The 15,649-nt window shown below is 34.7% G+C and overlaps 1 protein-coding gene across 3 annotated transcripts in view; it reads right to left on the bottom strand.

Moving 5' to 3' along the window:
* The window catches only part of ORC5 (origin recognition complex subunit 5), an 84,304-nt gene that overhangs the window by 44,750 nt on the left and 23,905 nt on the right, over positions 1 to 15,649 (bottom strand). For all 3 annotated transcript variants that reach the window (XM_045388637.2, XM_005550437.3, XM_065542421.2), the window contains exons 9-10: positions 2,667 to 2,719; positions 889 to 1,001 (exon numbers count right to left, since the gene is read on the bottom strand). In XM_045388637.2, the coding sequence (XP_045244572.2) occupies positions 889 to 1,001; positions 2,667 to 2,719 (166 nt within the window). The remainder of the gene's footprint in view (positions 1 to 888; positions 1,002 to 2,666; positions 2,720 to 15,649) is intronic.

Genomic DNA, 15,649 nt, shown 5'->3' on the forward strand with positions numbered 1-15,649 from the left:
TAGCAAAACCCTGTCTCTACCAAAAACATAAAACTTAGCCAGGTGTGGTGGCGCACACCTGTAATCTTAGCTACTTGGGAGGCTGAGGCACGAGAATCACTGGAGCCGGGAGGCGGAGGCTGTAGTGAGCCGAGATCACATCACTGCACTCAGGCCTAGGTGACAGAGTGAGACTCGTTCTCAAAAAAATAAAAAATAAAAGTTCTGGAGAGTAGCACAAGACATGATAAATAAGTAAATAAATAAATAAATAAATAAAAATTGTTGTAAGTCCAAAGAAGAAAGCAAACATAGGAAACAATAAAGAGGACCTATTTTAAGATAGGTTGTACAGGGAGAACTGCTTTGAGAAGGCAACATTTAAACTGAAGCCTGAAGAATAAGGAGTAGAGAAGAAGCTTTCTAGAAAGACAGAACATACAGACAAAGACCTTAAGGTAGGAAAGAGATTAGAATGTTTTGAGGAAAGAAAAAGGCTAAAGTGACAAGAACATAGTGGGTGAAGAAGAAGAAAAAAACAACAACTCTAAACTGGGATTTCTCTAACTAATGAATGTACAGGAGAGGCTCCTTCAGTGTGCTGGATAATAATTCACTATAGTGAGAGTTTTAAAACATCCTCCACACTTTAAACAAAACTCTATGTATTTTTAAAATCTGAATTATTACCTAAAGTATATCTGATTTCCTCTTTTCTATGAAACTGCCTACCTTTTCTCAAATTTCAGATTGTGACATTAATGTAAACCCTTTAAAGAATGAGTCCTAAATATGTATTTGGCAATCTTATTCTAATCTCTTCCCCTTAGAAATTTACAAGTGTTAAGAAATTTCAAAATATTCCTGGGATCTTAAAAAATAAAGTGAAAAAAAGTATGTTATTATTACCTTAAGAAAAAACCTCTTGTCAGTTCTTGCTGGATTGTATGAAGCAAGGTATGCAGCAATTAGAATGAACTTAGAGTAATATGGAAGTTCCACATGAGTATGCGCTGAGAGGCCTATATAACAAAACACTTTGATGAAGTACTTATCAGGCTACCATTGGGTTTTAAGTATCTCTTCTCACTTAACTTTTGATTTCCATATGGTATTCTCTAGTCAAAATGACCTATTTCCTTATCTTAAAAAGTGTCATGATAATGATGGTCGTGGTGGTGATTAACATTATCATTAATGACAGGCTTTACTCAACCTATTATTTTTGCTTGATTCTTCTCATTCTGAAGTCTAAATCCTACTCATTCTTCCCTTCAAGGCCACGCTCTCCCTTAAACCCCTGATGTCCCCCTACCACATCAATAGAAAAACGTATTTCTAACTATGAATTCCTACTTTGAGTATTCCCACATAACGTGATGCCTTATATTAACAGTTAACTGTACAGGTTGAGTATACTTTATCCGAAATGCCTGGGACCAGAAGTGTTTTGGATTTTTTTCAGATGTTAGAATACTTGTCTATACCAGTTGAACATCCCGAAATTCTAAAAAATCAAAGAAAACGAGCATTTCCTCTGAGCTCATGTCAGCACTCAGAAAATTTTGGAGCATTTTCTATTTGGAAGTTTTGGATTCAGAATGCTTAACCTGTACGTAAACCATACCCCTTAGTAAACAAAACTATTTGTTGAAGGAGCTATTTGTCTAATTTTTTTTGTATTCCTATATGACAAACTATTTGTATTCCTATATGACAAACTATTTGTCTAATGTTTTTTTGTATTCCTATACTGCCTTGCACATAGGAAATAAATGATGAATGGATAAATAAAACAGTAGGGTCAGTCAAGTAGCACTGATTCTTAAGGGAAGGGAAGAAATCTGATATTTCCTGAAAATCTACTATGTGTCAGACACTGTGTTAGGTGCTTTACTTAAGCATCACTTTGAATCTTCGCAGTAACAATGCTAAATATTCTTCCCATTTTACAAATCAAAAATTGAGCTGGGTTCAAGGTCAAACAGACAGAAAGTAGTGCAAATCAATTACTACAGATTTGTTCTAACTCTGGCATCTATCCCTTTTCCTAAAAACATACAACTAGAAGTCACTTGTAAAGCATCTGGAGCATATAACAACCAAAAAAACACAAAGCAACATCTTAACATCACTATTTCACACCATTTTCTTTAACGATCAGCCACTGACATTTTTAAAAAAATAACATTTTCAATATTTGCTTATTTTTTAAAGTAAAATTAGTTCTATTTAATATGTGGCATGAATCCAAAGTAGCAGTTTTCTTAAAGAAAACAAAAGCACAAAGCTTTCAAAACATAACCACCAAAGTGCATACCCTAAACCAATTAACATAAAATTACATTTTATTCCACAAAACTCATGAAATATAAACATGAGATAAAACTGTCATATAATTAGATTGCTTTAATAAAAGCATTTAAAGCAATAGAAACTGCTTGATTTTCATGATATAATCCAATATTTAGAAAATAGAAAGACTGGTATTCAAACTTTATTTCCTCCCATTAAATTAGAGCTTCAGTTAAAGAAAATTCATTAATCAAAATAGCATTATAGCTTGAAAAGTAAATTCTCTTTTATAACATTGTTTCCTGACTAAATGCTCTTTAGTATTAACTTAGTATCTTGATAATTGGCTAAAGAAGTATCTCTGGTAACTGTCTCAATACTTCCTTTGATACCTTTCAGTTGCCCGGGATCTGTGTCATCTTTCTGTAGCTTTTCCCATTGGGAACTGAAAAAAAAATAGAAGAGCAAAAATGAATTAAAAATATATAAAATCAATATGCTGTACTTAAAACAGAGCCCTAGAAAAACTAAATTTTTTAATTTATTAACAAAATAGAAAATAAAAATATTTACATGCAATAAACATGTTTGTACCTGTACAAAATAATTTAATGTATATATTAGAATGGCATAAATTTATAAAGCAGTATCTAGATATTAACTATTTAATAATCTCTTTTACTATGATCACTGTTGTAGCTATCAAAAAATTTCACCCAAGCTGGGTGTGGTGGCTCATGCCTGTAATCCTAGCACTTTGGAAGTCCAAGGCAGGAGCATCACATGAGGCCAGGAGTTCAAGTCCAGCCTAGGCAACATGCTGAAACCCCATCTCTACTAAAAATACAAAAATTAGCTGGGTATGGTGGTGCATGCCTGTATTCCCAGCTACTTGGGTGGCTGAGGCACGAGAATCACTTGAACCTGGGAGGTGGACGTTGCAGTGAGCTGAGATTGTGCCACTGCACTCCAGCCTGGGTGAGGGTGAGCCTCTGACTTAAAAAACAACAACAACAACAAAAAAACAATAAATACTACCACCTACCATTCAGTAAAACTCCCAATGTTCTAGTTACCATATTAGATACAATTGTCATATACTATTTCTAAACTCTATAGGAATCCCTCAAAGTAGGTATCACACCAGAAAACTGAGGCTCAAAGGTTAAGTCACCCAAGGACATTTAGCCAGTCAATACTGGAGCTATGAGTTGAATCCTTGTAGGATGCTTGCAGAGTTCAAGGTATTTTAATTGCTCCATCCTGGCCTTACTTACAATTAAAACTGCTAAACAACCAAAACACTATTAAGAATATGAAGTGATTATGACGTGACAAATTTTTATAAGGCAACACACTATAGTATAATGAGTAAAGAATGCCCTAGGACAGTTTTAGCTGCATGACTTCGAAAAAATGAATTGTTTACTCATAAAAAAAATAAGGCAATTTGATGCAAAGGTGCTCACCAACTCTAAAACTCTCACAGAACTCTCAAAAATGAGCTAATTTACAGGACTAATTTAAAAATAATGCCAGATTTGAACAATTAAATATCCAAAATCTGCATGAAGAACAGGTTGGAAGAGATAAGGATGAGTGTGGGCCTTCTTTGAGTATACTTTAAAAACAGTAGTTTTAGCTTTTGAAGTATTCTTTGATATTCATCTCTTACGGGTATAGCAATCAACAAGTTTATTTTATTTTCCCCTTTCTCTTTTCCTTCTTTTCCCATTTTTTTAAAGTTGTAATAATCCTACCTTGTCAGAATACATAATATTTACATACTATTCTTCTACTCTTATTTCCACCTTAATTTTAGTTTGGAGCTAAACTTAATTAAATTCAATGTTCATTATCAATCCTTTTGTTCGTTTCTCCAGTCATCTCTTTCACATCAAGGTTGTCCTAAGAAATGCCTTATGAGTAGTGTTCTCTGAGTTCTTCCATATTTAATATTGTTTTTCTCTAGCCTTGATAGTTGAATGACAGGTTGACTGAACATGAAATTATTTGGCTTACACTTCCTTTCTCCTTGAGTTTCTTGAAATTGTTGATGTATTTGTTGTCTTGCTTTTTCACTGACTGACTTTCATTTGTAAGGGACTTGTATTTTTTTGCCTGAAAGCTCAGAGATTTTTTTTCTGTTATTTTTAAAGTCTAAATGCTTTCCAAGAAGTCTCTGTGGTAGGCTGAATAATGGCCCCGCCTCCAAAGATACCAAAGTCCAAATCCCTAGAACGTGTGAATACGTTCTTATGGGGTAAAAGGGACTTAGCAGATGTCACTGAGTTAAGGATCTTCAGGTAGACATTACACTGCATTATCCAGATATGCCCAATATAGTCACAAGGATCCTTCTAAGAGGAAGACAAGTCAGACATAAGAGAAAATGCTACGCTGCTAGCTTAGAAGATGGAGAATGGAACTACAAGCCAGGGAATGAAGGCAGCCTCTAGAAGTTAGAAAAGGCAAAGAAACAGATTCTCCTTGAGAGCCTCCGGAAGGAAAGCCCTGTGGACCCATTTTAGACTTCTGACATATAAAACTGTAAGACAGTAACAATGTGTTGTCTTAAATCACTAAATTTCTGATAATTTATTACAGTACGATATACTAGTACAGTTTCAGAATTGATCATTCTGGATTAATTGGGAAAACAAACTGTTTTGATGTGTAAAGCTAGGTTTTCTATTTCTGGAACGTTTTCTTGGATTATAATTTTAGATCTTAATTCCAATCCATCGTTGTTTTCTGTCTTCAGGAACTCCAATTAAATATGTTAAATCTTATTTGTCTATCATATTTGTCACACCCTACCTGATTATTTTGACCTCTTTTTTTAGTTTTGTTCTCTTGGTTATTTTCAGTCTTCTCCTCAATGTCCCTTATTATATTCTCAGTTGAATGTAGTTTCCTTTGGATATCTTATTTTTTCATTTTCATTTCTGAGATAACTACTATTGCCTGAACTTTGCTCCTGAGTTTGATCAACTTTTATTTCACATCCCCCTGTTCTTTGTCCATTTATTCTAAGTTACTGAATTTCAAAATTAAAGTATGCTTTCCATACCTGAAAATGCTTTTTAAACAAACCTAAATCAAGTCAAGGTGTCGTATTGCAGTCTTCCTCTGCTTTGTTTTGGGTGTTAAGGGGGAAATTTTCATCAACTAAACTGTTTTATTCACGTTTTCTGTTTCTTCCTAAATAATACCTTTACATGGCTTTTCCATGTTGTCTTTTCTTCATTTTGAAATGCCTAATGTTTGGCTTGGTCAGTAATAACAGGTGATTTTATGAATGCAGGGGTAAGGTTGTGGGGTGGCAAGATTACTTAATTCCAAAGTGCTCCCTTCTGGAAAAATAATGAAGTCAAGTTTCTTTAATATATGGTGCTATTATGAAAAGGAGGGATTAGCTTCTGATTTTGTTATTTCTTTTTTATTTGGGGGACAAGAGGAATCTTTAATTTCTATCCTTTCTTTCCATTCTTTTCTTTCATTACCACTCTCAAAGGAGTATCTCACACTTCTGAATCAACTACTTGTCTCCCCTCAAAACAGTACTTTCCCAAGACTACCATGCTAACTCTGGTCCCACATACTCCTAAAACAAAAAAAAATACAAAAAATTAGGTGTGGTAGCGCATGCCTATAGTCCCAGCTACTCAGGAGGCTCAGGTGGTAGGATCACCTGGACCCAGAGAGGTTGAGGCTGTAATGAGCTGTGATCTTGCCACCGCACTCCAGTCTGGGCGAGAGAGTGGAACCCTGTCTCAAAAAAACGAAAAACAAAATGTCACTTTGATTCTCCAGTAGCCAGTGCTCTCTAATCCTTCCAGCCTCAGAATTGTTCAATACTTTCTCACTCAGGGTTGAACTCTCTTTCTTCAAGCGATTTCATTTTTATTTCACCCCTACTAGTCAACCCATCCCCTGTACCAACAATCTTCTCTTTTCCTTTCAGTCTTTGTTTGACTTTTCACTTCAGCATGAGCTCCAGAGCCGGCCCTGCTGGTTTCAGTTGATCACTTCACTACTGATATATACAGCAATCTCTAACTCCTATTAATACAGCAGGCAAGAGTTACGGGTGGTTCTATTGGCTCTCTTTATTGATATTGCGGACAGAAATAAAGTGGCCATAATTATCCTATGGGACTAGAAGTCCTTTCATAGCTGAGATCTGGCCACTGCACTCCAGCCTGGGCGACAGAGCGAGACTCCGTCTCAAAAAAAAAAAAAAAAAAAAAAAAGAATCATTTTAACAAGCAAACAAGTTTTCCTACATTTAGAAGATCACAAGCTTTTCCACTCTGTGATTTCCAAAAACTCTCGTTAAATGAATTTTTGTTATTGAAAAGGGAAAAGGAATAATAGTATCTTTGTAGTATTTCTGCTAATTAAGAAAGAAACTATTAAATTTTTACCTGAATTATAGGCTAATCAGCTAATTAAACTGAAATCAAATAAAATTATTAAGGAAAAGTATTTAGTGATAGAATATGGCATTCATGAGAGAAAAACTGTAAAAAAAAAATTGACTAGAAAGAAAAGCAGATAGTGTTGATGTTTTTAGGTTTCCTATATTAATTTGTAATCTAGGCTTAATCTAATATCTAATGAGACACTTTAATATTCACAATAATTTTCAGATATATTATCTAAATCTTGTAAGGACTTTTACAGGAGGAAGCCAAGGCCTAGAGGTCTTAGGACTTGTTAAGATCATATATAGCAGACAATGGCTGAGCTGGAAGTCAAAATCACGTTCTTCTCACACACTATGTGCCACCATGTCTCTCCTGAGCTGTTTCTCTACTAAGAAATTTTAATAACAGAAATATGTCGATTTATAATGGCTCATCTATTTATTTTATAATCAAATTTTCATTATATCATGTAAATATCTAGCATAAATATGGCAAAGCTAGTACTGACTTTCCTATAGCTTTCCAGGTTTTTTTTAAAAAAAAGCTTTGTTACAAATTGTGTAACATAATGGAGTCACGTGTGCTAAAACCCCCAACAAATAGAGCCGGGGAAGGCCACGAAGAAAGGGTTCTCATGGATAATGCTTGATAAAACAACTATCGCAAAAAACTGAAAAAAACCATAATCTTGCACAAAGGCCATCATAACCTTATACAAAAATCCTGTGAGGATGTTTGCCCAGCAACTGCCTGTCAAACTCCGAACTGGTACCACCTTTGTTATTGATCCTTGTAGCCAAGAATAATTATCTCAAAATAATTATGTAATTCTCCTCATTCTTCCTTTAAAAACCTTTGTCTCCCTTTACCTCCCTGAATATGCAGAGTTTACTACAACATGTGCATTCCCACTGCAATGCCCATTCTCAAACAGATAAATCATTTTCTTTTAGAGTCCCTCTCTGTTATTTAGGTTGACATATCTCGAGTCAAAAGTGGGACTTGCAGCAAGATCACCTTCAAAAGGACTCAGCAATTCTAAGAACTGGTAAATAGTACTCACTTGAGCCCTCTGAGCCTTGGGCTTCCGCGGCTCACCTTTTCTGCCCTTGTGAGCCTCCTGCTTTTTGATGGAAGCTCCTGAATTCATTCAGGATCTGATTAAGGCCACCTTAATAAAGGGCCTTACAATCCTCTTGGGATAATAACAACTTTTTGCCTTTTCTGGCAATCCCTTTCTGGAACAAGGACAAGTGTCCTTCTGGTTTGAATACTCTGGTTATTATAAAATTTGTGTTCTGTGAGGTATGTCTTTTCTGGTGAATTCACTTCTGGTTCTGCATGCCTAATTTAGTATTTTGTTTAATCTGCATACCTGGGTTTAAAATTTTTGTGACTACTCTTATCTTGGTTTCATTTTGGTTTGGTAACATACATCTGTAAATAATTTAGCTCCTTTCCCTTGCTTATTTCTAAGAATCTACAAGAAGCAAAAATAAACATTCTAAATGGTAGGCACATGATGGTTAATTAAAAGCCACTACAATGGTCACCACCATCAAACACTAGTCCAAATGCTTAATATTCCCTGACAAGACATTCTAAATGGTAGGCACATGATGGCTAATTAAAAGCCACTACAATGGTCACCACCATCAAACACTAGTCCAAATGCTTAATATTCCCTGACAAGATTTATAGGATTTTCTTTGTTCTTGAGTGATTAATAAGAAACAAAATGGGATCCTCAAATTCTAAAGGCATGCCAAAACAATCTTCCTTTGGGGATTCCAGCCAGCTATATTATGGACTATTCTTGGGCATATTTTTTAACTGATGGGCAAATTGTTACAGAAGGTAGCTAGTCAGGCATAAGCAGGACAGGAGAAGGCTCCCCCTACCGCATCAGGAATGTCAGGCGACCCTAGGGTGATGGGCAGGCTATTGTCACACTGTATCTCTAATAATTGGTCACAGCTGGCACCATGCAAAGGCAGTCTCCCAATAGATAGAAACACCTGAAACTGGTGATCAGAGGCTTTCCAATAAGATCTCAGGAGTTGTGTAGGTAAGCTCAGGTATGTGCAGTACGAGGCAAAATAGAGGCGTTTAACTACTATACGACCTTCCAGGGACATTCCACTGGTAAGGGAAGAACACCTCCAGTGAGCATGTGTACAAGGCCAGTAAACACACTGCACATGCTCACCTCCCAAGGGCTAGCAGGCCACTGCGCACATGGACAGCCCATCACAAGGGAAGAATTAGAGAAGGGTTGCAGGAACCCAGAAGTAAGCCAACATGTAAAACTCTAAGTCAAAGGTCAATGGGGCACTTATCTTTCAAGTCGCCTGCTTGGCTTTCTTACAAGTGTACTTCCTTTTGTTCCTGCTCTAAAGCTATATAATAAACTTGCACTCCTGCTCTAAAACTTGCCTCAGTCTCTCCTTCTGCCTTATGTTTCTTGGTAGAATTCTTTCTTCTGGGAAGAAAAGAATTGAGGTTGCTGCAGGCCCAAATGGATTTGCCACGACATCAAGGAAAATTTGGAGCACAATAGCCATTATTTGAACTATTTAAACTTATTTAAAAAACTGTAACCAACGAAAGAATTAAAATATGCAGAGCATTCTAATTTCTCTACTTCTCTGTTTTTTTCCTGCCTACTTTGAATCTAATAACTTTTTCTGCTGGTATTGAGATAAACTTGCTGCTATGGCATTCAAGCCAGGATAGAAACAAAAGGGGAAAAAGTTTTAGAGTGCTTTCAAATTATTGTTTTACAGATTACATCAGCTCCATGGCAACTGACAACTTAGACATTTTCTGGAAATGTAAATTTAGGTTTGCCTTACTATCAATTGCTTTGAGTGACGGAACAGTTAATTAAAGAGTTGATAGTTCTAAAAGAAAAGAGACAAATGTTTATAAGAGTCAGTCTCTCAGATCAAAGAGGTCAAAATCTTGAGCTCAGAGCAATAATACAACATTTCTCTATCTGGCATAAAAATGGCTTCGTCTGTCACGCAGGGACTAGAAAAAGCTGAAACAAACCAACCAAAACACCCCGCTAAAACACTTCCCCATCTGCACCAACTAGTCAAGCAAATGAGACCAATAAACAAAAGACAGACTTGTTACTAATTCTAGGATACTTGGAGATTTTTTTCTTATATAATTCAGTTAGTCCTATCTAAAAAATAAAAACATTGGAATGTGTAACACTAAACTCATCTGAAACTGAAAAAAAGATAAAAAGAAGTGTTTTTAAAAATCAAACTGCTATGGAAACTGCTTTATCCAAAATGTTGGTCCAGTCTTCGTAAGATTGCCTACTGGGACAAATACAGTTTAGTCATGAGAACAGGTCCCACTTTTATCAGAAATATAGTTTGGATCCAACTATCTTTTTACAAACTGGTGTGTATATGTGTTTGTGTTTATACGTGTATACACGTGTTGTGTTTTATGTTGTGTCTACATGGTAAAATCTGGCACAGTTGTCCAGAAATCCCTTAGGGAGTTCTATTCAGATTGGCTTAAATAATAATGAAAACTGTTAAAATATACAGTAATTAAACCAAATGACATGTGACTTAAATGAACCTTTAATAAATAAGCTAGTTATCTAGGAAAGGCATAGAAAGGGAAAGCCTGGCTGCATTAAAGGCTTTACAGGGCCATTTCAAAATAAGTCAAAGAAATATTTTGGGGTAAAATACTTTGATTTCCTTTATTGTCTGCTGTCTGTCATGTGATTCTGTATCAGAGTCCAGTTGGAATTTAGTTTCTTATTTACACAGAGTCTGTTTTGTCACTCTTAGGATCTCTCTGCTTTAATGTTAATGATGGTCAGTTGTGCCTAAGCTCCAAAAGGGAGGGGCTATAATGGATGTGTCTAGCCTCCCTTTCCCTCAAGGCCAGGAATAGAGTTTTTCAGGTTTCTGTGGGGTCCCCTTCGCCCAGGAGTCCATTTAGTTGGTTAGGGAGCTTAGGATTTTATTTTTTATGTACAGTAGTTCAATACTTTTTAAAATATAAAAATAAATAAGCAAGCTGGTTTTAAACTTGTTGATAAAATAAAAATAGAAATGTCTTCAGAACTGTCAGCATAAATTTTTGCCGGAATTTATGGGCCAGGTAGTTTTATATTTGTCTCCACTAGACAAGAGGTTTTAATAAGGTGTAAGGGTTTGACACAAAAGTACAAAACTATAAACTCAGCCTAAAAACAGAACAATCTTTGTTTGTGTAACTCTTTGATAAATAAGACTAATTTAATATTGTTGGTTTAATAAAAACAGCTGTATCTCCAAAGTGATCAGCAAAATACCCACAACTTTAAGGTTCTCACTTAGGTGAATACCTGATATTCATAGCCTATAAAAACGATTAACATGGAAATAGCTTGAACTAATGACTAGCCTTGGCTAATGCCTCAGTTTTCATAAGAAATCTACTTATAATTGTTAAAAATAAATAAATTAGATGAATGTAGGTGGCATAAACATTTATAAATAGTTGAATTAAATAACACTCATTAAATGTCTGAATCGCTTCCAAATAAGATAAAATACTGAAATATAAATTACTAAACATAAGTTTGCTCTTGGCTTCTTAATGTCTATAAAAGGACTATATTTGGGATTATCACTACACATAAAAGGTTATACAGACACATATTTACAAAATTATAAAATTGTTCTCATCTATAAAAAACTGATATGTGACAAAGTTTCTTGCTTCCTAGGTTTTTACTAGAAACTGAGGTTACTAAAAGTAACCTTAACAATTCTAATAAACATATATAATTCTCTACACAAAGTATACCCCCCAAAATAGGATATGTTTTTAATGAGAATTATTTTTTTAAATTTTACTTTATGTTCTAGGATAAATGAGCAGAACGTGCAGGTTTGTTACGTAGGTACACATGTGCCATTGGCTTTTTTCATATGTTTGTTAGCCACATAAATGTCTTCTTTTGAGAAGTGTCTGTTCATATCCTTCGCCCACTTTTTGATGTGGTTGTTTTTTTCTTGTAAGTTTGTTAAAGTTCCTTGTGGATTCTGGTATTAGACCTTGGCCAGAGGGGTAGCTTGCAAACATTTTCTCCCATTCCGTAGGTTGCTTGTTCATTCTGATGATAGTTTCTCTTACTGTGTAGAAGCTATTAAGTTTGATTAGATCCTATTTGTCAATTTTGGCTTCTGTTGCAATTGCTTTTGGTGTTTTAGTCATGAAGTCTCTGCCCACACCTATGTCCTGAATGGTATTGCCTAGGTTTTCTTCTTTTGCCCATGCCTATGTCTGAATGGTATTGCCTAGGTTTTCTTCTTTTGCCCACACCTATGTCCTGAATGGTATTGCCTAGGTTTTCTTCTTTTGCCCACGCCTATGTCTGAATGGTATTGCCTAGGTTTTCTTCTTTTGCCCACGCCTATGTCCTGAATGGTATTGCCTAGTTTTCTTCTTTTGCCCACGCCTATGTCTGAATGGTATTGCCTATGGTTTTGGGTTTTACATTTAAGTCTTCACTTCATCTTAATTTTTGTATAAGGTGTATGAAGGGGTCTAGTTTCTGTTTTTCTGCATATAGCTAGCCAGATTTCCTAGCACCATTTATTAATAAGGTTACTAAAAGTTACCTTAACAATTCTAATTAACATATATAATTCTGTACACAAAGTGTATCCCAAAACGTAAGATGTGTTTGTAATGAGAATTCTTAAAAAGCCAAAAAAAAGTGTTCCTTATTGAGAAAAAAGCATAATTTTGTCTAAATTCTGAAGGTTATTTAAGGTTATTTTAAAATGTAAATTTAAGAAAATAGAAACATGATAGAAAGGAACCAGTAAGTAGGAGACACAGATGTGTAAAGTTAAGGGTATAAATATGTATTTTAGGTAAAAGAAGGTTAAAAAGAAAAGTGAATTTTTTTTTTTTTAAGAGACAGGGTCTCACCATGTTGCCCAGGCTGGTCTTGAACTCCCATGCTCAAGCAATTCTCCTGCCTTGGCCTCCCAAAGTGCTGGAATTACACGTGTGAAGCATCACACCCAGTCAAAAAAAAGGATAAATTTGAGAAATAATTTTGTGTGGTAAATATTTTGTCCTAAATGTAGTTATTTAAAAGTATAAGAAAATAACTAAAGATCTAAGCATGTCATGGACAGTTTATGTAAATCATTATAAGGTTTGTGACGGGTACATTTATTAAACAAATTTGCGTATGATCAAGTTGGCTGTAATTAGAAGGGAATTATTTGTAAGTCTTTCCAAAGATTAAAGTTTGAGATAAATATATCCCTCAATCCTCAATACAAAACTAAAAATTTGGTCCACTACATTAGAAAAAAAAATTTTTTTTTCCTGTTTCACAGTCTTCATTTAATTTTCTAGTTTCACATTTGTAAAGCTGTCTTCTTCACTTAGGATGGTAATTTCATTTCTTGAGGTAGAGTTTTCCTCTTAAAGCTCCTCAGATTTATATCTCAGAAGTTTAATGTTTGCTGCATCTTACTGCATACATCACTGCTTTCAACTCTTTCTCCCCTTGAAAAAGTACACCTTTAATCTTGACTGAGGTGATAACGCTCTCCTTTAACTTTTTCATCAGCTCCTGTAACTTTTTTCCTCTGATTATAACTCTGCTGTTACAGTCTTAATTCTAAAATATTTGTCTTCATGGCCTACAAAAGCAATGTTTTCCTCCAGTATAACTTGATTCTGTACAATTGGCTTTTCTGAATGTGTCTGAATTATTCCATGTAACCAGGAAAGTTCCCATGCTGTTACTAAAAGCCATGTATTTCCCTGCTCAAGGTACTAGTTTTCTTGTTTACACTCATGGTGTGTTCTCATAACCTTGACCACACATTCTTCCTGTGTCTGATTACATTCAAATACTGTTTTTGCTGGATTCAACTTCCAGGTTATCTAAATGGGCTTCCCATAAGGAGAAGCAATCACATTGCAAGAGGTTTTTCTCTACTTTTTTGGTAACTGGCCCAAGAAACAAATATTTTGCATTTTATCAAGATAACTTTCTGTGTTCTTACTAGCTTTTTATTTTTTATTACTTAGGAAAATAGCTTTGAAAGGGTTAATGTTTTTTAAATCCAGGTAACTTTCTATATTGCTTTTGAAGTCCTTTGATTATCATTCTGGTTAAATGAATGACTACTATTTTACAGTGACCTGTGATCCTGTTTTGAACAGGTGTTTTAAACCTTTTCGCATCTTTGATAGACCTCCCCAGTATCAAAATTCTAACTTAAACATTTTTGACCTAGAACTAACTTTTGGATTTTCTAGCTAGGCCCCTGGAAAGCCACATTGTAAAGATATTAAATGATTAAATTTATTTTGTAAATTGTGTAAGAAGCATTGCCAAATGATAAGTAATACTGGATCTTCTTTTAGTTATATTTATAGGTATGTGATTAATTCAGTGTTCTAAAATTATATAAAACTTAGAGATCTAATGTATCATCAAGTCATAATTGTGGTGATTATATGTATGCTGCAAAAAATAATCAAATTTCCCTGTCAATTTCTGATTATGGTAAACTTTCATCAAATTTTTAACCATGGCTATTTTAAGTTTCTGTCAGCCTACAGTTATTGTTCTGATTTTTATCTAAAATCATTTGCAATCAGATTCATAAAAAAAGATTCTAACAAGTACTCTTAAATACAAGTTTCTAGTAACTTAAAGATCAATGGACTAAATAAAAATCTATGGGAACTCTAATGAAGAAATGATGGGTTCATGAAACTGCTAATCAAGATCAAACAGAACAAAAATTAATTACACGAGACTGAATAACTGATGAGGATGTTTTTATGATTTTTATTTGAAACTTTATCAGTTTTTTGTTTGTTTTTGTTTTCCAGATTTGAGAAAATTTTCTCTCTTAAGCTACCTGTATAGTTTTAGGAAACTGCTAATTAGCAATTTAGTAAAGTATATTTTGTGAACCAAGGTGAAGCATCTGCTTTTTCTCCCTATTTCATCCCTCTAAAATTCAAAAACTATTCATGGGGACTTTTTTTTCTCCTTGAAAATATGTTTATTTACTAAGTTCAATAAGAATTTGCTCTCTCTTTATAACAGGATGTAATTGGAAACACTGGTTATATTACCAAGACTTTGACTGTCATATCACATTAGAAAATGTGCACAGAATTGCCTGGTTTCAAGGGTTCCCAGTCTTACAGTGAGTGAGTAAAAAATGCCACTTCCTGGCAAGCCCAAGAACCTAAAGATTGTAGATATTAAATAAAATCTTAAGTCGACCTTGGTTTGACTTCCTAGACTCAAGAGGTTTTAAAATCTGAGATACCTATGTGATCAACATAGAGAGAAAAGGTTATGTTTCTTAAAAAAAAAAAAAAACCTATAATGCACCTGTTATTAGTTTGTAGCTTTACGCATCGTATTTGAGTTTTTATAATCAACCTGTAGCCTAGACTAGATTCTAAATTCTTCTAGGATCCCCCAATCCAACTTTCTTCTATAAAATTTCTAAAAAGGGGAACTACTCTGTTCCTGAAGCCTTATACATTGAAGCTAGATGAATTTTAAGGAACAAACCTTGTACCTGATGTGTGGACCACACAGAAGGGTCAACAAACCACTAAATGCCATAATCAGAGACAGTCAAACTACAAAGCAGAATAAGAAGTCGACAGTTTCATGGTGGAAACAGTTTTTTCGAAGATATTAGAACAAGACTCCACATCATAATGAGACTCTTACTCCTCTTAATGCCTACCATTTTCACTTGATAATGGTATAATTGAAATTTCACAATCAGTAGCTACTGCTGGTAAGTTGACGGAACCTGACCTAAAAGATTCTTTAGTCCATCTAGTGGGCAACTTGGGCAATATCCCTCATATAATTGTAGCTCACTCTGCTTTATTTCAACTCAGTC

The sequence above is a fragment of the Macaca fascicularis genome, chromosome 3 (genome assembly GCF_037993035.2).
Source record: "Macaca fascicularis isolate 582-1 chromosome 3, T2T-MFA8v1.1".
NCBI lineage: Eukaryota > Metazoa > Chordata > Mammalia > Primates > Cercopithecidae > Macaca > Macaca fascicularis.